At 45.6% G+C, this 22,599-nt stretch overlaps 1 protein-coding gene across 1 annotated transcript in view; it reads right to left on the reverse strand.

Moving 5' to 3' along the window:
* The window catches only part of LOC137294435 (ATP-dependent RNA helicase TDRD9-like), a 48,311-nt gene extending 26,901 nt beyond the window's left edge, over positions 1-21,410 (reverse strand). Inside the window, exons 1-13 of the mRNA XM_067825444.1 lie at positions 21,137-21,410; positions 20,311-20,389; positions 17,510-17,707; positions 16,678-16,899; positions 15,584-15,706; positions 15,118-15,198; positions 14,694-14,855; positions 7,513-7,616; positions 6,940-6,998; positions 6,566-6,623; positions 6,114-6,198; positions 5,497-5,554; positions 5,175-5,279 (exon numbers count right to left, since the gene is read on the reverse strand). Of these exons, the coding sequence (XP_067681545.1) occupies positions 5,175-5,279; positions 5,497-5,554; positions 6,114-6,198; positions 6,566-6,623; positions 6,940-6,998; positions 7,513-7,616; positions 14,694-14,855; positions 15,118-15,198; positions 15,584-15,706; positions 16,678-16,899; positions 17,510-17,707; positions 20,311-20,389; positions 21,137-21,336 (1,534 nt within the window). The 5' untranslated portion in view covers positions 21,337-21,410. The remainder of the gene's footprint in view (positions 1-5,174; positions 5,280-5,496; positions 5,555-6,113; positions 6,199-6,565; positions 6,624-6,939; positions 6,999-7,512; positions 7,617-14,693; positions 14,856-15,117; positions 15,199-15,583; positions 15,707-16,677; positions 16,900-17,509; positions 17,708-20,310; positions 20,390-21,136) is intronic.
* Positions 21,411-22,599: the final 1,189 nt, after the last annotated feature.

Raw genomic sequence — 22,599 nt, forward strand, 5'->3', positions numbered from 1 at the left:
TCTATGCGCGCGAGCTATAACGTTCGCCACGTGCGCAGAGTAGCCCTTAGCCTTTAATGCTCTCTGCAGATGACCCATGCGTGAAGATGGAATCGCCGTGGATCCGGATGCAGCTGTCGACTGTGTGGATGTCGAAGCAGATGCAACCACTCTGGAAGTTTGTAAGGGTCTCCGCTGGCGAGCCGTCGAAGATCGGGAAACCACGATCTGGCTGGCCACCAAGGTGCGACCAAAAGCAGTCGGAGGTTCTGCGTCAGTCTGATCTTGGCGATTACATCCGAGAGAAGAATTGGAGGAGGGAACGCATATGCGTCCAGTCCTTCCCATGATAGAGACATCGCGTCGACTGCCCACGCCTGTGGATCCGGCACGGGAGATACGTACGTTGGTAACTGGTGATTGAAACTGGTGGCAAAAAGATCTACCAGTGGTCTCCCGAGTTGCCAGCAAATCTGGCGAAATGCGTCCGGATGAAGCATCCACTCCGTCGGGGATGGTTTGCCGGGGCGCGACAGGGCGTCTGCCAGAATGTTTTTGCAGCCGGGAATGTGACGAGCCGCGATCACGATGCCGTTGCTGTCTACCAGATCCGCTAACAGGAACATCTGGTCCAGAAGTTGTTTGGACCTGGTTGTACCCTGATTGTGAATCACCCACACGACCGTGGAATTGTCGGACGCTACCAGGAGTCTGGAGTCTGTTAGGACCGGTAGCCAGTGGCGAACCGCTAGGATGACTGCTTGCATCTCCAGGCTGTTGATATGCCACTCCTTTTCGGCGTCTGACCACAGCCCTGAGGTTGTCTGGCCGTTCAAATGAGCACCCCATCCCAAGAGGGATGCGTCTACAAACAATTCGTGGTCGTGGTTGAAGTTTGTCAAACAAACACCGGCGCAGACGTTCCACTCTACCGTCCACCACCTGAGGTACTGATGCAGGTGCGGGGGTAGAAGAAATGACGACTGGAGGTCGTTCTCTCGAATGAATGGTAATAGGAACCTCTGTAGTGGGCGCAGCATAAGCCGTCCTCTGAGGGTGAGGTCCTGCGCCGACGTCAACAAGCCCAACAGAGACTGCCATTCTCTGAGGGTGAGAGGTAGGGACAGAGCTCGATCCGTAAAGGCGAGAATCTTCTGCCATCGATCGGGAGGGACCCTGACTAGATTGAGCCGAGTCAGGAACAACCCCCCAATGAACGTTAACTCCTGCGTTGGTTTCAGTTGCGACTTCTCGAAATTGATAATCCATCCCAACTGTTGAAGTAGGCGTGTGGAGAAGTCCAGTTGTTTGCGTAGCAACTGAGGTTTGAAGTGATTTAGAAAACAATCGTCGATGTAAGGATCGAAGTCTATCCCCCGGAGGTGCAGAAACCGGGTGACAGGCAGTGTGACCCGAGTGAAAAGCCACGGGGTCGTAGAAATTCCAAACGGCAGCACTCGCCACTGGTAGTGTACTCCGTTGAATATGAAACGCAGGAACTTCCTGTGGCGTGGGAATACAGGAACGTGCAGGTAAGCATCCTGTAAATCTAGGCTGGCCATCCAAGCTCCGGGTGACAATTTGGCTCGGATCTGATCCAGTGATGTCATTCGGAAATGCGGGGGCTCGGCTAAATACAGGTTGTTGAAAGTCGCCATGTTGTGAATCATCCGCATTTTGGTGGAACCTTTCTTGGGTATCAGGAAGATGGGTGAATAGAACCCCGGGGAGAGATGGGGTTCTGACACTATCTCTATAGCATGTTTTGTTAATAAAATGTTGATGTTTTCTAGGATAAGTACCTGTTGATCTATTGAGTACCCTCGTGACAGGGGAGTGGTAGTCAACGGCGGAGCTCTGGCTAGTGGTAGCTTGTAGCCGGCTCTCAGGATCTTGCAAACAAACGGGTCTTCCAGGAATGTCCAGTTGGCCCAGAAGATCCCTAGTCTCCCACCTACAGGGGTCGGATGAACTGGTACGACTGGGGGTGGGAGGTCCCAGTCGTAGTAGTCCATGGCTTCAGCGGCCGGAGTAGGGACGCTTGCCCCTACCTCGACCGGACGTAGCTGGGGCATCCCTGCCACGTTCTTGAGGCTTGCGCTGGACATCTGAGTCTTTGGTACGACCTCGTCCCCTCCCAAACGAGGAACGGATCGACTCTCTCCTGGGTACATATCTTTTCTTGGCATTACCCCTGGCTCGGCCACGAAATGCAGAGCCCAAGGCCTCGAAAGTTGACAGCGCCACTTCCGTGTTAGTAAGTTCGGCATGTTGTTTATACACCGACGGTATCTTTTCATCAAAGAGGAACTTAGACGTAAATGGTGCACGAAGAAGTTGACGTTTAAATTCCTCTTGCCAAGAACAAGCATCTAAAAATCCAGATCGGCGCATAGTAGTAGTCATGGCTAGCGCCGCACGTAAGTGTCCAAGTAGGTCATGGAGTACTCTGCCTTGCCAAGCAAAAATGGTAGTTAAATGATCCACCCTCGAGGCATTATCCTCTGACAAATCCAAGGCTGCAGCGGAGGTGGCTGACGCAAGCGCCGAGATAGGTTTAAGCATACGTTTGAGTTCAGTATCAACAGCTGCTAACTTTGAATCCTGAACTCTGTAAGATGACGGAGTTGAACTTGACAACCTCTTAATTGAATCGTCTAGCGCCGCCCCGTTGTCGGCAAAATCCAGACTGTGCACTTTATAATCTGATTTCTTAGACTTCGACGCTTTGATGGTCGGATTTAAGGATAACTTCGCAAAGTCCGAGTCTAACAAAGTAATCGCATCCGCCACCATAGGGTGTGGTGGAATAAGTAACTCAGGAGTCAAGTGAATCGACGCCGGGTTGTTTGAATCCGAAGAAGGGGAAGGACAGTCCGGTAATCTGTCGGCAATCCACTCAAAGACAGCAGTTAAGGGAAGATAGGTGCCATCACTATCACCAACATTGCCAGGTTCCTCCTCATAGTCTGGGCAAAAGAACTGTTCCTCGTGTTCCTCCCAGGAAATAGAGGTTGATTCTCGTCACTGACTCGAGTTGGAAGCAGAGTTCTTAGTGTTAAATTCTTTGCCGGAAATCCGCAGTGGTTCCGGTGATCGCGAACGCTGGGATCTAGAGAGACGTCGTGGTGATCTTGACCGAGATCGCACTCTACGTCTACTTCTGGTACGTGAGTCTTCCTCTAAGGAGCGCCTTGGAGAAATTCCTTAGCTTTGCTTAGCTTTTTGTTTAGCTTTGCTTAGCTTTAGCACACTTATATGTGAAGTGAGCCAGAACTGTCATTCCCTATACTACTGCGGGAAACCGACCGGGAGCGCCGGCACCTGCTACGGTGTGGAGAACGAGAGCGCCGACCCTTCGGGGACCTAGAACGAGATCTGCGCCGGGAGCGCTCAGCCTCTAAACGACGAGCGCGCTCTTCATCCAGCTGGCGCTGTAACATTTCTTCCTTAGTCAGCGTATGAGACACTCTGGGGATCCGATAAGACGTAGTTATAGGAGCAGGGTCCGGCAACAATATTGGCGCTGGCGTTGGTACAGGCGCTGGCGTCGGAATAGGCGCTGGCGTCGGAATAAGCGCTGACGAAAACACCGGTGCTGATGTAAACAAAGGCGCCGGGACAGGCAGTGGCGCCGGGACAGGCAGAGGCGCTGGTACAGGCAACGGCGCTGGCGTAAGTCTAGGCGCTGTCGTTGGTAAAGGTGTAGATACCGAGGTAGGGAGTACAGCAGCGCCCGGCGTCAAGAGAGATCGCAGAAGCCTCTGAACTTCAGGATGGGATAAGGCATCCGGGTGAGATAAATCTACAAAGGCGTCCGAACGCGTAGGCTCTGGAGAGGAGCGCGCCGGCGTAATAGATGAGCGCTCCACACTCGGCGTTGATAGTGGTATTGAAGGCGGTGGTAGATCTTGGTCGTCAGGTAAGGATCCCAAGGAAGACGCTGGCGACGACATTCTTCTCTTACGTTGCGTAAAACGTTTCCTCCGAACCGCCAAAAAGGTCTTGAAATCGGTGAGAGATAACGCTTGACAGTGTAGGCACCGACTATCGATGGAACAAACAGCGGACGCACAATCCGGACACCAGGGATGTGGGTCCTTGGCTGATTTCTGCCCCTTGCAGACAGTACAATAGTGTCGAGTCATACACAGAACTGTAACAGACAAGAAACCACGACTTGACGACATGTTAATACAATACTAGGAGGAAAACCCCCTACATAAAAATGTAGAAAGTAGTTGCACCCCTACGTAAAAAAATAGGCACACCCGTAAGTGCGGGGCAGCGAAAAATAACAACCACAATGGCTGCCTTCGCTACGCTGAAATTCATGGCAGAAAAAGTATGCTAAATACCGAAAACACAAGTGAAAATGACCAAGCATGGACAGAAACATGACGGGCAAACCACCAACAAGATGAACTACCCTCATGGACGCCATGTCGTTCTCACCTCCGACATGGCCAAGCCAAGCCTGAGTGAGAAAAGAACAACACGAGGTAGCAAGGTAAGCACATTAAATGCTTGTATGACTTGACTTTGATACATAATGAGGGGATACAAACCATACCTACCAAGGAGTAGCAACTTTATTGAAACTACACACAGTAGGAAAAAAAACTGCAAACCAACACGTCCGTTCGCACGAACGCTAAAGGTAAAAGTGAATTTTGGATTCTGCGCTCTCGCGCGAGTGGAGAGATCACGTCACTTCCGTGACTACATTCGTAGATTACATGAGGTAGCCATCGAGGGGATGGCGAATCAACGACTGTCTGATCTCGTTTAGCGAAGCTAGAGGTAATATGCATAAGACCTATGGTAAGGTAAGTTAAAAATTTATCTCTTGTTTTACGCATTTTCGGCCAAGAAAACCTGAAGGTAGGGAAAACAAGGAAAATCTCATGTCAAAGTAATATTCCCCTTAAATGCTGACAACACTTTACAACTGGCAATTTATGAAGTGCTCATGGGACAAAACACAATCTAAAAAATAATTTCATGTCTGTTTACATTTTTAAAACGTTAGGATTTTATGTTTGGAGAGGGGTAAGTTAAATGTTTTTTCTAATTCTTGAAAAGATATGACCAGCAGATTCATAAAACAAGAAATGAAACTGGTCTGGCCTATGTGTTATCACTTCAACAAGTACAGTGAAGTTAGTGGCAGACACAGAAGACACTGAGCTGACCTTTCCTCTGTGTACAGTTGGCCTTGGCTGCCCAGTCCACTATCAGGTGTGTGTAGTTGGTCATGGGGTCACACACCAGATTCTTGGTAAGGCAGAAGTCAATAACTACACACAAAACAGGACACACTATTACTGTTATTATTATAATCTATTTATATAGCAACAGGGTTGAAGATTGGCTTGCTCACAGGAGCTTTGATTTTTTCTCTCAATCAATGGATGTCAATCTCAATTCAGTCAATTCAAGTAAACTTAGCCTCAGTATATTTCGTTAAACTCCACTACTGTTTGAAACAACATGCTTCAGTTCAAAGAAACATACCATATTTGATGTCAGGGACAGTTATCGATGACTCGGCAATGTTGGTGGACAGAATCACCTGGAATACAAAAAGTACACATCATGTAGGATGAAGGATAAAGCAATTCCAAACACATGCCTCAACTGAAACAGTGGTTCAGCCCTTGCAATACGTGACAAGTAACAAGTAACTGAAGCACCAATCAGTCAGGATCAGTGGCCTTGTTACAAAAGATAGGAAACAATAGTGAGTGAGTAAGTAAGTTTCGTTTTATGCCATTTTTTAGCAATATTCCAGCAACATCACGGCGGGTGACACCAGAAAATGGGCTTCACACATTGTACCCATGTGGGGAATCAAACCCATGTCTTTGGCGTGATGAGGGAATGCATTAACCACTAGGCTACCCCACCGCCTCTAGGGAGCAATAACTTCATTACCTTAACCATGTGTTACATTTTCACAATATATTGCAATACATGTTATAATGGGCCAACATATATTGCAATATATTGGAATACGAAAATTTTGGCAATATGCAACCCCAACAGGGTCAGTCATCCAGGCAGCCTGGTGACCCATAACCCTAACAACGGTCACATCTATATCTTGGTGGCAAGGACCTGTGTGTACTCACCTTCCTCTGCCCCTTCAGAGCTGGTTCAAACACCCTCATCTGTTCATCCTGGGTGATGGTGGAGTGTAGAGGGATGACTTTCAGGCTGAAATGAGGGAGGGAGTGAGAATGGTTTTACACCACTTTTAGCAATGTACCAGCAATATCACCGCAAGGGGGTCAGCAGAAATAGGCCTCGAACATTGTACCCATGTGGGGAATCAAGAACAGGTCATCACAGTGAAAAGCAAATACCTTTACAGTTAGGCTACCCCATTGCCCCTTTTCAGGACGAAACACAAATCTAGATGCTGCATTCATTTATATATCAAATGTGTACATGGAATTCAAAACTTCAGTTTAAGGTGAATATAAACACTAAAAAGATAGTAGCCTTTACTAGGGTTGTTTTTGGATATTGGCCAAAATAACCAACTCCTGAAACGAAGGCTGGATTTGAAGATGCGACTTACTTGTGTTTTGCTTCATGAACTCTCAGTTTGTCATACAGATCCGAGATTTCACCATAACCTGTCAAAATGCTCAGAGAACTTAAATAAGACAATAACTAGATGGATAGATGCACGGATGAACTGATAAATGGATGGATGGATGGATGATTCATGTGAGACAGAGACACAGACAGTTCTTGAGGATAATAACAGTTAATCTAGAGGAAAAAAATGACAGATTGTATGGTTCACATATATTGTAAAATAAGTATACATCATGCTCCATTCCATTTTCAGTTCCAATAGTTTTGATTGATCAAGAACATATATAAAGAGTCTGGAGCGAATGAATTGTAAGTATGTTTAATAATGTTTATCATGCAAGAGGTTGATACCTGGAAGAAAGCACAGTACAGTTCCACGGACTGGGGAAAAGTTGGTGTCTTTGTCCAGCCTAATAACAGAGACAGACACAACGAATACATTCATTGGGTAAGTGAGTTTGATTTTATGCTGTACTGAGCAATATTCCAGCTACACAGCAGCAGTTTCCAGATAATCAAGTCTGGACCAAACAATCCAGTGATCAACAGCATGAGCATTGATCTGCACAGCTGGGAACTGATGACACATTCAAACCAAGTCAGCGAGCCTGACCAACCTGATCCCGCTAGTTACCTCTTACGACAAGCAATGGATACCAAAGACCAATATTTCAACACCGACCTTCACGGGTGATACATTCATTATTAGAATATTACATCAACATAGTATGAGACATTATTCTTCTGGAATATGCAGAATAATTGAAGTATACTAAGCAAACAAACAATCATTGTTAGAATATATCAATTAACTGACTGTAAAATAAAAATAAAAGATGCAGATCGCTAACCGTATTGCCCACATACTTGTTTAGTATGAGTTCACACAGTACTTCATACAAAAGCCTGACAACAAACACATACCCTTGCTCTTTGCGTTCCAGTGAGTCGAACTCACATATTAGTTTGACAGCCATGTTCTCAATCTCCTCACTTAACTCAGGCTTAGACTCATCGAATTCAGGGAGCTGCACACAAAGAACATAACTGTTATATATGGTTTCTGACTAGTGAATGTGTCCAGAAGGTCACAAGGTCACCTAGTAATATAACTATCAGCCCTCCATAACGTACATATGAGCAGGTGTGTGTGTGTGTGCGTGCTCATGTCTTTGTTGCTCTATGTCACACTCCATATTCTTTATTATGATACTCTGTTAATAAACATGTCTACATCAGACAATCCAGTCCATCTGGGAGAAATCCATATGTCAATAAACCTGATGGAGCCGATATTAGACAATCATCATCATCATCAGTGTTTAAAATCAACAACCATAAAGCAGTATCTTTTCACAAGGCTGAAAATTATTTCAACTTCCGACAAATAAGACATATTGCTTGGAACATTTTCAACGAATATGAGCTGCAGAGTGGTTTGTGGATTCTATAAAGTCTCTTCACAAGCACATAGAGGAATTTACAGTCTTGCTGTACAATCAAAAGAGAATGTTATGTCACGAGTATAAGTATGTATGCTTGCATAATCAGGGGTGGAAATAGGGGTGGTACAGTGGTACATGAAAATCACTTGCCCTGATAATTTATTAAAATCTAAATATTTTAGATATTTAAATACTTACCTTACCATAGGTCTTATGCATATTACCTCAAGCTTCGCTAGTAGAGATCAGACAGACGTTGATTCGCCATTCCCTGAATGGCTACCTCGTATAATCTACGGATGTAGTCACGGAAGTGACGTGATCTCCCTACTCGCGGGAAAGCGAGCCATCCCAAAATTCACTTTTACTGGCAGCAGGAAAGAAAGGTCCGATGAGTCCAAAGTGGGGAGGAGCATCCAGCGTTGGGAGGGAGTCACCGCCCTATGGTAAGGTAAGTATTTAAATATCTAAAATATTTAGATTTTAATAAATTTTTAACTTACCTTACCATAGGTCTTATGCATATGGCTTCGACAGAGAGGACGGTGGTGTGGACTCCGGAGGACCTTCACATCTTCAGCAGACCAAGCACATGCACAGGAGACCCGGGAGACCAATGCCAACGTCACAGGGCAAACCTGGAAACAGGACAAAGGATAACCCAAGGGAACTCCAAAGAGAAACCGACGCACCCAGAGGGTGAGGTTAATCTTAAGACCAAAGGTAAGAACAACACAATTACCTAATGGGCGGAAGGCTGGGTGAGTTGCTGTGCAACCACCAACGGGCCAAAAGACTGAAGCCCCTCCATGTCCTCGACAGCCAAGTCCCTCAGGTAGCGTGAGGCAAAAACGGTGGACGACTTCCAAAAACAACCCTCCATAATCCGTGGCACCGTACAGTTCCTGTGGAGGGCCATAGTGGACGCCAGGGCTCTAATTTCATGGGGGTTGTTCGCCGTCGGATGGGGGAGTTTCTTGGCATCGTACGCCGCCAGGATAGTCGCACGAAGCCACAGAGCAATAGTGTTTCTATTAACTTCCCCCTTGCACGATGAAGAAAAAGGGATAAACAGTCTCTTTCGGGAATGTCTCTTCAAGGCAGACCTCTGGATGTAATATCTAAGGGCCCTGACTGGACACAGGAACTCCTCCTCCGTATCATGTCGTCCGAGGATGGTCGATAAAGGCGGGATGGAGAACCGTCTATCTGGTTGCCCGGGAAGCTGATTCTTGGCAATGAAGTCCCACAGCAATCCCAAGTGGACTCGACCATGCCTAGCTTGTTCAAAACGCACTTGTGTGACATCCAGGGCATGAATCTCACTAACTCTAGCTGCCGTAGCTAGGGCAAGTAAGAAGACCGTCTTCCTGGACAACAGCTCGAAGGAAGCATCCTCTAGGGGCTCATATGGGGAGCCTCTCAAGTGTTGCAAAACAACATTCAGATCCCAAGCTGGAGGGCGGAACTTGACCTTCTGGTCCTCCAACTTGAACGCCTTCAGCAGGGCAACCAGTTCTGGAACTTTAGAAATCTGACGATCCGTCTTGACCGCCAAGACGGAGTTCAATGCTGACAAGTAGGTACCCAACGTACTCCCTTTGAGATGCTTGGAATTACGTAGAAACATCAAAAAATTCGCCACGAACTGTGGGGAAGCTGTCATGGGATCCTGTGATCTCTGAGCACAAAAGCTTTCAAATGAGCGCCACTTGTCATCATAGAGGGATCTGGTGGATGTCCGATGAGCTCGGGTTATGGCATTCGCCACATGCAAGGAATAGCCTTTCGCCCTTAATGCCTTCTGTAAATGGTCCAGCCGTGCAGATGGAATCTCAGCGGATCTGGATGGAGTTGTTGGCTGTGCGGATGACGAAGGAGGTGTGGCCAATCTGGAAGCTGAACCGGATCTCCGCTGACGAGGCGTCGCAGATCGGGGAACCACGGTCTGGCTGGCCACCAGGGCGCGACCAAAAGCAGTCTCAGGTTCTGTGTCTGCTTGATCTTGCCAATCACTTCTGGGAGAAGAACGGGTGGTGGAAAAGCGTACGCGTCTAGACCCTCCCACGACAGAGATAGAGCGTCGACTGCCCAAGCCTGTGGATCCGGTACGGGAGACACGTAAGTTGGTAGCTGATGGTTGAAGCTGGTGGCGAAGAGGTCCACCAAGGGTCTCCCGTGGCGAAGGCAAATCTGACGAAACACGTCTGGATGAAGCATCCATTCCGTCGGTGAAGGTCTGCCTGGGCGCGACAACGCGTCTGCCAGAATGTTCTTGCAGCCGGGTATGTGTCGAACCCTGATTGTGATCCTGTTGCTGTCTAGCAGATCTGCTAACACGAACATCTGGTCTAGAAGTTGCTTGGACCTGGTCGTGCCCTGATTCCGGATAACCCAGACGACTGTGGAGTTGTCCGACGCCACCAGGAGCTTGGTGTTGGACAAAATCGGTAGCCAGCGGCGAACTGCTAGAATGACGGCTTGCAATTCCAGGTTGTTGATGTGCCACAACCTTTCGGCATCGGACCACAGCCCTGAGGTCGTTCGGCCCGCCAGATGGGCGCCCCACCCTAGTAGAGACGCATCCACGAACAACTCGTGGTCGTGACTGGAGTCTTCCAAACAGACGCCGACGCAGACATTCGATTCTACCATCCACCACCGGAGATACTGATGTAGATGTGGAGGTAGAAGAACCCGTGACTTGAGGTCATTCATCTGGATGAATGGTGACAGAAACCTCTGTAAGGGCCGTAGCATAAGGCGCCCTCTGAGAGTAAGATCCTGCGCCGATGTCAAAAGACCCAACAGAGACTGCCACTCTCTGAGGGTCATGGGTTGAGAGAGACCTCGATCCGCAAACGCCAGAATCTTTAGCCATCGATCTGGAGGGACCCTGACAAGATTGTCTTTTGTTAAAAATAATCCCCCGATGAAGGTCAGTTCTTGAGTTGGTTCCAGATGTGACTTGTTGGTGTTGACCATCCAACCCAGTTGATGCAGCAGGCGGGTGGAGAAGTCCAAGTGTTTGCGTAGCAGTAGAGGACTGCCGTGGTTGAGAAGGCAGTCGTCTATGTATGGATCGAAGTCCACTCCCCTTAGATGAAGAAACCTGGTAACCGGAAGCGTGATGCGTGTGAAAAGCCACGGGGCCGTAGAAATGCCAAACGGAAGCACCCTCCACTGGTAATGTATTCCGTTGAAGACGAACCTCAGGTACTTCCTGTGACGCGGATGTATGGGAACATGTAGGTAAGCGTCCTGTAGGTCCAGACTGGCTAGCCAAGCCCCGGGAGACAATTTGGCTCGAATCTGCTCTAGGGACGTCATTCGGAAATGAGGAGGGTCGGCCAGATACTGTCTGTTGAAGACCGCCATGTTGTGAATCATGCGCATCTTGTCGGAATCTTTCTTTGGCACCAGGAAGATGGGTGAGTAGAACCCCGGGGAGCGGTGGGGTTCCAGCACTGTCTCTATGGCTCTCTTGGATAACAGAATGTCGATATTGGACTCTAGGAGAGCTAGTTGGTGTTGAGGATATATCCGCGACTGGGGAGTAGATGTCAGCGGTGGAGTCTCGACCAAAGGTAGTTTGTAGCCGGACTTCAGAATCTTGCTTACAAACGGATCCTCTAGGAATGACCAGTTGGGCCAGAAGATCCCTAGTCTCCCACCTACTGGAGTCGGATGGACAGGTACGACTGGGGGTGGGAGGTCCCAGTCGGAGACATCCACGGCTTCAGCGACCAGAGTAGGGGCGCTTGCCTCTGCCTCGCCCTGGCATCGAGGGGGTGTCCCGGCTGCGCTCCTGGGGCTTCCGCTGAGTGTCATTATCCTTGGTGCGGCCCCGTCCCCTCCCAAAGGAGGAGCGGATGGATTCCCTCCTGGGAATATAGCGCTTCTTTCCACTTCCTCTGGCTCTGCCACGAAAGGCAGAACCAAGAGCCTCAAAGGTAGACAGCGCGACTTCAGTGTTCGTTAATTCCGCGTGCGACTTGTAAATATCTGGAATCTTGTCGGCGAACAGAAACTTGGAAGTGAAGGGAGCCCGAAGTAATTGGCGCTTAAATTCCTCCTGCCAATTACATGTATCCAGGAAGCCGGAGCGGCGAACCGAAGTTGTCATAGCCAACGCTGCACGTAAGTGACCGAGTAAGTCATGAAGAACTTTGCCCTGCCACTGGAAGATCGTCGTGAGATGATCCACCCTGGAGGCGTTGTCTTCTGATAGGTCTGCTGCAGCCGCTGAAGTAGCTGAGGCTAACGCCGAAATGGGTTTAAGCATACGCTTGAGTTCCGTGTCAATAGCTGCTAATTTGGAGTCCTGCACTTTATAAGCTGAGAGTGAAGAACTTGACAAGCGCTTGAGTGAGTCGTCCTGGGCTGCACCATTATCTGTGAAGTCTAGGCTGTGGATCTTGTAATCCGACTTCCTTGACTTAGACGCCTTGATCGTAGGATTCAGAGACAGCTTGGCAAAATCCTCGTCCAGGAGAGACACTGCCTCCGCCACCATAGGATGAGGTGGAATTAGTAGTTCCGGGGACAAACGGATGGACGCCGGATTATTAGGATCGACTGACGGAGAAGGACAGTCAGGTAGCCTGTCAGCAATCCACTCAAACACTGCCGATAGTGGTAGATAGGTGCCATCATCCTCGCCTACACCTGCCTCTTCTTCATAGTCAGGGCAGAAGTGTTGCTCCTCCAAATCTTCCCAAGAGACTGAAGTCGATTCCCGCCGCTGGGTGGAAGAGGTAGAAGGCGTCCGAGTAGAAGAATCCTTCAGTGAAACTCGCGAGGCCTCTGGTGAACGTGAACGCCGGGTTCTGGAAGAGCGCCGAGGAGATCTGGATCGCGAACGGAAGCGCCGTCGTCTAGGAGAGCGTGAGCATGAGCGCGAGCGCCGGCGCCGACTACGGTGAGGAGAACGGGACCGCCGATTCCTCGGAGATCTGGACCATGATCTGCGTCTCGAGCGCTCAGCTTCTAAGCGCCGAGCGCGCTCCTCGTCTAGCTGACGTTGTAGCACCTCTTCTCTAGATAGCGTGTGAGAGATCCTGGGGATCCGGTAAGGCGCTGGCGGAGGCACAGGAGCCGGCGTCTGAACAAGCGCTGGCGTAGGTATAGGTGCTGGTATTGGAACCAGTGAAGGTGTCCCCATCAAGGCTGTAGACGCTGACGTGGGCATAGGCGCTGACGTAGGTGTCGGTGCTGGCATAGGCGTAGGCGTTGACGTTGAAATTAGTTCGGGAATCAAGGCAGGCGCTGACATGGGCGCTGGCACAGTAGCTGAGGTCGGCGCTGGCTCTCTAGTAGAAGTGCTGGGCGTCAGGAGAGACCGTAATAGCCTCTGAACTTCTGGGTGCGCTAAGGCGTCCGGACGGGATAAGTCAACAAAGGCGTCCGAGCGAAGTGGCTCCGGAGACGATCGAACCGGCGTCGTAGATGAGCGCTCCAAACCAGACGTCGGCGTTGGTGCTGTAAAGGTAGGCAGCTCCGGGTCGTCCTGTAAAGAACCTAAAGAAGAAGCTGGGGAAGACATTCTCCTCTTCCGCTGAGTAAACCTCTTTCTACGGACAGCTAAAAAGGTCTTGAAATCCGCCACAGAAAGACTAGTACAATGCTGACAGCGGCTGTCAAGGGAACAGGTCTGCGATGCACAATCCGGACACCAGGGGTGGGGATCCTTGGCTGACTTCTGCCCCTTGCAGACAGTACAAAACTGCCGAGTCATACACAGTTAACTGCAACAGATAAAAACATACCCGAAGCGTGAAATAAAACAATAACGCTAGAGGTAGAAACGAAAAACACCCCTACATAAAAAATGCAGCAAAAGCGCACCCCCAACCTAAAGTGGGTACGCCTGTAAGCTCGCGACAGCGACGGCTAGCAACCAACATGGCTACCTGTGAAACATGCCACGTGGGACAAAAAAACACATGAAAAACGGCAAAAATCGGGAGGAAATACCATACAAAATAGCAGAACAGATGGAGGAAGTATTCCTGACGGAATAAAGAACCTCCAAGGCCGCCATGACACCTCACAAACAACGCAGGAAAACCCACATCGAAGTGAGAAAAAAAAAGAAACATTTACAACACGAGGTAGCAAGGTAAGTGAAGTTAAATTCAATTTAACTAACCACACACCTAGGGAAACAAGACATACCTACCTGTTGAACGACAACTTTATTCAACACAATAGAAAACTCCGAGCGAAACAAACACGTCTGATCAGACGAACGCTAGAAGTAAAAGAGAATTTTGGGATGGCTCGCTTTCCCGCGAGTAGGGAGATCACGTCACTTCCGTGACTACATCCGTAGATTATACGAGGTAGCCATTCAGGGAATGGCGAATCAACGTCTGTCTGATCTCTACTAGCGAAGCTTGAGGTAATATGCATAAGACCTATGGTAAGGTAAGTTAAAAATTTTTCCACTATATCAGTTGATTTTCTTGTTGAGTTTTTTACATCAACAGCATAATTAACAATGGGAAGTCAACTGAACACCGGTACAGCATGATATACAAATTTGCTACCTGGCCAAAAAAAATCGCTGTACTGGGATGTCGTGGAATGGATTTTTTTCCACTTCTGATGACCAATACCACAAAAGGATCACCAACCTGGAGTTTCATCAGTACTTACCTGTCCAAGCGCGGGTGTGAGATCATCAGCGTAGAACTCCAGCACCCTGAACACTCGGCCCTCAACACTCACCACTGGTACCGGTTCCATCCGGTCACGGATTGGCAGGGCAAAGTAGTGGGCAAACACGTCAGAGTCTATGGTGGCTGACATCAGGACCACCTGCAGGACAGGACAGGACAGGCTTTACAAGCACCACAACCACACTTGGCTTACTACAGAGTACTCACAGATCAAACACATACCACACACAGATCAACTACAGCCCATACACAGACCACACAGACTGATCACAGACCACAAACACATCAACTACAGATCACATACAGATCAACCAAAGACCAGACATGAATCGACCACAGATAAATAACAGATCAAACAAGACAGAAACTATCCCACAGATGACCATTTGAGTTGCGCTAACCTTGACATGTTGTGAGTTGGTCCGCAGCAACTTCCGCACAATCAGCAGGGCAAAATCTGACTCCTGGTCTCGTTCGTGAACCTGACAAACACAAATGACCATATTTTCATGTACGACCAAGGATCTCACACATATTCCAGCTACAGAAATTGTCCACAAGAATTACACAATTAAAATCAAATGCATGTTCATGTATGAAGATTTGTGACTTGTGTAAATGAGTAGACTGGTATAAATAAGCATGAATTAGAGAATGAGTTTGGTTTTACGCCACTTCTAGCAATATTCCACCAACATCACAGCAAGGAGACCCCAGAAATGGGCTTCACACATTATGCCCATGTGGGGAATCGAACCCAGGTCTTTGGTGTGACAAGCGAACACTTTAACCATTAGGCTACCCCACCACCCCTAACATCTGGATGACACATTTCACATTTAGTGCACTAGTGGTCAGCAGCCTGACCTCATCAAGAATCACGTGTGTGTACTGCAGCATGTTTTTTGTCTTTATCAACTTCTCTCTCAGAACCCCAGTTGTACAGTAGGTGATCCGAGTGTCCTCCGATGTTTTGTTGTCCATGCCAATCTGAAAGGAATACATAATCATCATCTGGGACACAAAATATTTGTTCTTGTACAAAAAGCTGAGGTGAGGTGAGGTTTATCACTGCTCATTATTCAACTTGAGTGGTGAAGTGCATGTATTTAGGTGTACAGAGTTCTAAGCTAACCAGTGTGGTATGTCACAACCAGGGTCAGTTGGTTGGTTTGTTGTATAAAGACACACTCAACAATATTCAAGCAAAATGTCAGTGTGTCTGGACCAGAAAATCTAGTGATCAACAGCATGAGCATCATTCTACATTCTTCATCTTACCAAACAACACATAAACGTCGTTCTCTAATTGGCTGAGTGCTCTTATGTTATTTTCAATGTGCCCCACTTACAAGCATGGTACATTATAAGTTGTTCACTGGTCACGAGGGACCATGGGTTGAGGTACCCTTGACGTTTGTTTACATTCACGGCGGGACCAGTGAACAAAGCATTTATCCTACCAAACACTTAAATGTAATTCTGAACTGTCTGAAGCATGATCACCGGATCTTACACTTGAGCCAACTTGTGTGAATCAAATGATTTGAATCTTGCTGTTTTTTACCGTAGGTATTGTCTTAGTAAAGCTGCCATGATGTAATTCCCCTTCTTAAGTTAATATTCACAGGGACTGCATCTGAACACTTTGTCAAAATTTATTTATTGGAAAGAGAGTCAAATGTTTTGTAGCCATCGCTAGATTTTGTGGGTGAAACAAGAAAAACAGATTTAGAATTATCTCCCTTCCATCAATTTCCAATTTAGGTCAGCCTGACCTCCCGATCCTGCTCATCGCCTTTTAGAGCAAGCATGATCGGGTTATTGAAGATCAGTTTTAACCCAGATCTTCACAGGTTTCCTCTCTAGTTCAACAAGAATCAGTACAATCTGCAATGATTTTCACTTCACACATCTCTAAGCCAAGCACTGTGGTAGGTCTAAATGAGCAGGTCACTAACTTGGTATCCACAGATCGTTCCAAGAGTCCAGTTTCTCTCAGAGCACACCCTCCTTGCCACACTGACTGCGGCAATACGACGAGGCTGTGTGATGATGATGTTGCAGTGCTTGTGTTCCTGAGCATAGTGATCCAGGATGTACTGGGGTACCTGTGTAGTCTTGCCAGAGCCGGTGGACCCCTGGATCACTGTAACCTGGTTACTCTCTATAGTGCTCAACAGCTGGAACAAAGGCCATCATACTATTCATAGTCAGAACGGGAATGGTATTGTTCAAACAGATGACAGACCCAAACTCTAGATACATTTTTTGCAGTCTGGGTATTTCAGCCATGGTATCTGTAATATGCATGTGCTACTGGTCTTCAGTGGGTAGTCAAATTTTCTGATACTCACCATTTTCTTAAAAGTTGGGATTTTCTATTTGTAAGAAAATTTTAGAAAAGATAACTATAACTAACTGTTTGTCATTAATATGATCGTTGTTTTAAAAGAAAAATAAACAATGTGAAGTCTTTAAAAGATGAGCGATGTGGATGATATTTTCAGAAAAACTAATCAGAATGAGTGTTACAAACCAAAATGTTTATCAAATTGAAGTTTACATCAAACAAAAATGTCTCTTGTCTTTACAGCTTGATTGAAGCATCTGTTATGAAGTAATGTGCATCACAGGTCTTACTTCTAAGGCAAGACTTATGACCAAACAACTTGATTACCTACAGGCAAAAATAGCTCAACTCATCAACAAACAAACACATGAAAAACTAAGGTCACAGTCATACTGTCCAGCTAGCCTAACGAATCAGAAGGACATGAGAAATGAAAGCACCTGTTCCTTGTGGTTTGTGATGGGCAGTTTCTTGTCATAATTATGAGCGAAGTGGTAGTTGTTGTAGACTTCAGTGGCACCAGGAGGCACAAGGTCATCTGGCATCCCCACAGACCCAGCCACAGTGCTGTCTAGTTCGAGTTGCTCCATCCCCCCCACCACATCCCCACCAGGGGACATCGGCCCTAGCTGCAGAGGCTGAAACACACATTAAGGCTACAGAATTCCACAGAAACTTACCACACACAATGTCTAAAGAATATTTCGTGCATAAGTTCATGTGTATACGTGTGCATGTGTGGGTGCTTAAACTAGCCCAGACATAAGCAGGTCATACAGTGCCAGTTCACTGAGAAACCATGCCACAGTTAGGCATGAATATCCCACTCAGACACATTATACGGACTCTGAACAGACCATTCCTTGTACCTTTTAATGCCAAGAGCCAGTGTGTTAGTATCACATGGTCAGGGATCCAACCCGCAACTTTCCACTCTCCAGGCAGACGCTCGAACTATTCCACCACAGAGACATTCATCAAAAGTGTAAATGTTACGTTAAATATATACCCAAATTCAAGAAATTTCAAGACTTTGTGCTTTCCTCAGAATGTTAAAAACAAGCAAACTATTACAGTGTACATCTGACCACTTTATCAAAAGCAGCCATGCCAATCTGGACTTGTCAGAGAGGTGAACAAAGTATGTGATCTTGACAACCAGTTGAGGAACTTCATGTTTGTGGAAGTTTCAGCAGCTCACAGATTTGATCAGTGACTTAGTGTATTGATTTGGTGCCTCGCTGACAGTTTGGGTTCAAAATTCAGACTGCACTCAATCAAGGATTAAAATTTGGACTTAACGCTAGACCATTTATATTTCTTGTGTTACAAATTTGCCAGATGTATTTTTCCAAGAGCGTGAAGAAAAACAAAAATAAATTGTCCCCACTCAAAAAATAAAAACCTAATCTTTTCGTAAATATAAACTTACAAGAAAATTTGTTTTCAGATTTTTTACCCCATATACACCTTATAACTTGCCAAAAGTAAAATACTTTTAGCATTCAAAATGGTGATTTGTTTCAAAAATATTTTCCTCCTGCCTTTAGATTTTCTTTGGACAAAAATCCATTAAAACCAGAAATAAAATGTGGTAAGGACTGATTAAGAAATGTGTTATCCCTGGCATAACATTCATTTAATCTCATGGCTAAGGAATATATATATATACCAACAACACTGCTATGACTAACACAGCATACACATTAGACATGTGCAGTTGAGAGCAAGATCAAGGACTGAAGTCTTGGAAGTCTTGACTCTGAATATCATGAAAGATAAATCAAGGATACAGAATAGAAAGCATTTAACAATAAAATCTGTGAAAGTGTAATCTTTAAGCATTTTGTTCAGGGTCTTATGAAATACAGAAATAGGCATCCTCAATACACAAACTTGCAGAATGTATTCACAGAAAAAAATTACACTGCTTCCCTGAGGACCGCAATCAATGTTAATAATTGTGTCAAATTCTAAACAAATAATATGAAATTCATACAATTAACATGACTAATGTAACCATCTTACAGTAAAGAACACTCAACAATTTCACTGATTTAGTTCACCTTGTTCTTCTTAGAGGTTTAGTTTTGTAGGTCAAAGTAAAATCCTGAACCTTTCATCATATAACTATAAGTTGTGCAGGTACACTCAAGATGCTGAACAGAGCACTACCCTACCTTAGTCTTACAAAAAGTTAAGACAGAACCACCATGGTCCATCAGTGCTTCTGTTGTGCTCAATTTCATCACTAACTGTACAGATGGAGGGGTTACACAGAGGGCAACACTTGCTGAGAAACTCTCCACACATCACCTTCACCAGAATCTGTCATACCTTTGTAATTCCCTACCTAATGGAACATGACAGACCTCATCAGTTATAACCCATTTGATTGCTGGAAGTACATTCTTCACATAATCTCTGAGTTTATACACTGAACATGCTAGAAAGGAGTGACATACACACAGCCTGGGTACAGTCGAATGATTAGTCAAAACTATATTATCCTCTACTTCTGCAGGTAACTGGTTGGTTGGTTTGCTGCTTTATGCAGCACTCAGCAGTATTCCAGCAACATAGAGGCACACTGTAAATAATCAAATCTGGACCAGACAAACCCATGATCAACAGTACTAACATTGATCTAAGCAACTGGGATGTGACGACGTGTCAGACAAGTCAGCAAGCATGACATCTAAATCCTGTTTGTTGTCTCTTACATAAGGCTAAATAAAAAAGTGAAATTTTTTCAGGCATCAGCGCATCACTTTTATTTGTGCACGTAACAATTTTTTATTGCCATTTTGAAAAAAAAATTTTGACTAGGCCACATCCTGATCATCCATTGGTCCACAATGAGAATGAGTGTCTGTAACGAGTGTGACTGAATCTAGAACTCATTAACGTGTGCTAAACTTTCCAAACTCTGTTTCTGAGAGAAAAAAAATAAAATGTGTTCCTTCCTCGTCACTGTTTTTTTATCAAAAATTAAAAATATTGTCCTACAACCAGTCACTTTTGAAAAATAAATGTGCCTGAGAAACATTTAATTTTTTTTATTCAGTCTTAGGCAAGAGTTACAGAAGATCAATTCAAACCAAGATCTCCATGGGTCTGCTAATAACTGGAGCAAATGGTCCAGTAGTGGTAATATATATTAATGAAACAAGGCTTATTGTTTTCCCCTGTAACCACGGTAACAAATAATTTTGAATGTGGACACTGGGGTGTTCCAGACCTGGTAATGCTGCAAGAGGTGCTGCTCCTCCTCTTGTTGGACCTCCTCCGCATACTCATGTTGGTCGACAGACACGTTCCTATAACACTACATACACATATTATCATACTCATCTTGGTACACAGCCAGCATCTGTTATCATGGCTATTTCATTTTGGGAAAGACTTTCGCCCGTATCCCCACCCTACATGTCCTTAAATTTCATCATGTTGATCCTTGTCAAATCACATCATCTGAATATATACTCCTCCTATGATAAGCAAGATTTTTGGCATGTTTCTTTGATGGTATCTGAACATACAGAAGGAACCTATCCAACTTTACACAATGCCATTTAGAGAGTGGTCAAATGCAACATGTCATATTTGGGATTTCACTTTCTTAGTAAAGTACAAATTCTAGTACTTTTTTGGTTGAGTCCCATCCAGGATTCAAACCTGTACCCTCAGAGTCAGGCAACTTAACTCCAGCAAACAAAGTCAGCCGCCTAGCTCGCTCGGCAAGGAAGTCGCGGTGGCTGATGGGCTGAGTGGCTGACTTTGTTTGCTGGTGACTAAGTGCCTGACTCTGAGGGTGTGGTTTCGAATCCTGGATGGGACTCAACCAAAAAGTACTAGAATTTGTACTTTACTAAGAAAGTGAAATCCCAAATATGACATATGTTGCACCTATCCAACTTCTAAAAATGCCACCTAAACATATATATTTCCTTGTGTCCTGATGAGTATGACACAGGTCCTTCTTCGTTTCAATCATCAACCATGCATATTGTTTTCACAAGGAATAACCATACGAATATACTCCATGAGTGTTTCCCGAAACGCACCTTTTATAGGGTGGAAGATGCTTCGAAAAGTCATTTTGTTGCACTCCACGTACACTTCCAGTTCGTGGGTCATAGTCCCGGCCTCCAGTGAAGCTTCGTGGCACAGACTGTATCGTGGACTTTTTCTGTGTAGCTTCTTTTCCTATCCTGAACCAGTCGTCAATATCTTCCAGTGTAATATCAGTCGTTAATCTGCTCATCTTGACGAGCTGTCCTAATTTTTGTTTGTTATGAACTGTCAACACTTTCGCACATGGCGCCTAGTGGAGCTGTTAATGGCTGCCGTTAGTTTCGCACCAAGGGGGCGTCTCAAAACAAACGATTTTTGTAATCAGAGAGACTCTGTGTCTATTTTTTTCTAACGAACTTTTGAACAGTTATTTCACGCAAGATGACAAGTTCATTTTGTGGGGCTGTAGTTTGGTGTTCCGCACTGTGGTCAGTAATTTGAAAGCACTAGCGAAACATGCATTCATAACAAAGGTCAGCCTCTCCGTCGCAGATCGATGCTCATGCTATAGATCACCGGACTGTCATATCGCTTGAATTTGGGAATTTGGTAAGTAAACAAAACACAATCTATAAGTTAGGGTGATTGGAACTATTATTGCTTGATGCATTTATAGTTCTTGGGTGAGTTGTTAGAAAGCTTGTGATGGCGAATGTCAACTGTTTCTGGGAGCTTTTATGTTGGGTGGACGAGCAAGTTTAGTGTTATGTGGCATTCAGCAAGATTCCAGCTATATGACGGCGGTCTGAACATAATCGAGCCTGGACCAGACAATTCAGTGATTAACAGCATGGGCATTCATGATGCAGTTTTTTATGGTGGGGAGGAATATGATAACATCCCAGTTGATGATATGTCTGAGATGGCTGATTTGCTGGTTAACGTTGTGTTCTCTCTATTCCTTTATTCAGTAATAGGGGCCATAGGCCCAGAGTACAAACAGATTTACACAATATATGTATATATAGGTGAACACTGAACAGTGCAATGTATACAGGTGACAATGTATAAAAAAAATGCTAAAGTAATTAATAAATTGTGCTTGATGTTGGAGTTGTCTCCCTAACATCATGAGTCAAGACACTGCTTCCTCACTGCCAAGGCTTGAAGATAAATTCTGCTAATAAAGACTGGTTCTCAAAATTCATGATATATATAAACTTCATTTCATCTGACAGAGTATATGGGATATTTAACAGATGCACACGAAGATCATGATACTGGGGGCAAGTTATAAGAAAATGGATTTCATCCTCAAGGACAATACTGTTGTATACAGACTCACAGAATTTACAAACTCTCTCTTCTATTGCAATTCCTGTCCATCTCCCTGCTTCAATTGCAAGATTATTATTAATACACCTGAGTCTTATAAAAGTAGTTCTATATCTTGTTGTTTGCACCACACTGAAATAGGATTCCATTTCCAGTGAAGATTTATATTTGTGATAGA

Source organism: Haliotis asinina, chromosome 8 (genome assembly GCF_037392515.1).
Source record: "Haliotis asinina isolate JCU_RB_2024 chromosome 8, JCU_Hal_asi_v2, whole genome shotgun sequence".
In the NCBI taxonomy this organism is placed as follows: domain Eukaryota; kingdom Metazoa; phylum Mollusca; class Gastropoda; order Lepetellida; family Haliotidae; genus Haliotis; species Haliotis asinina.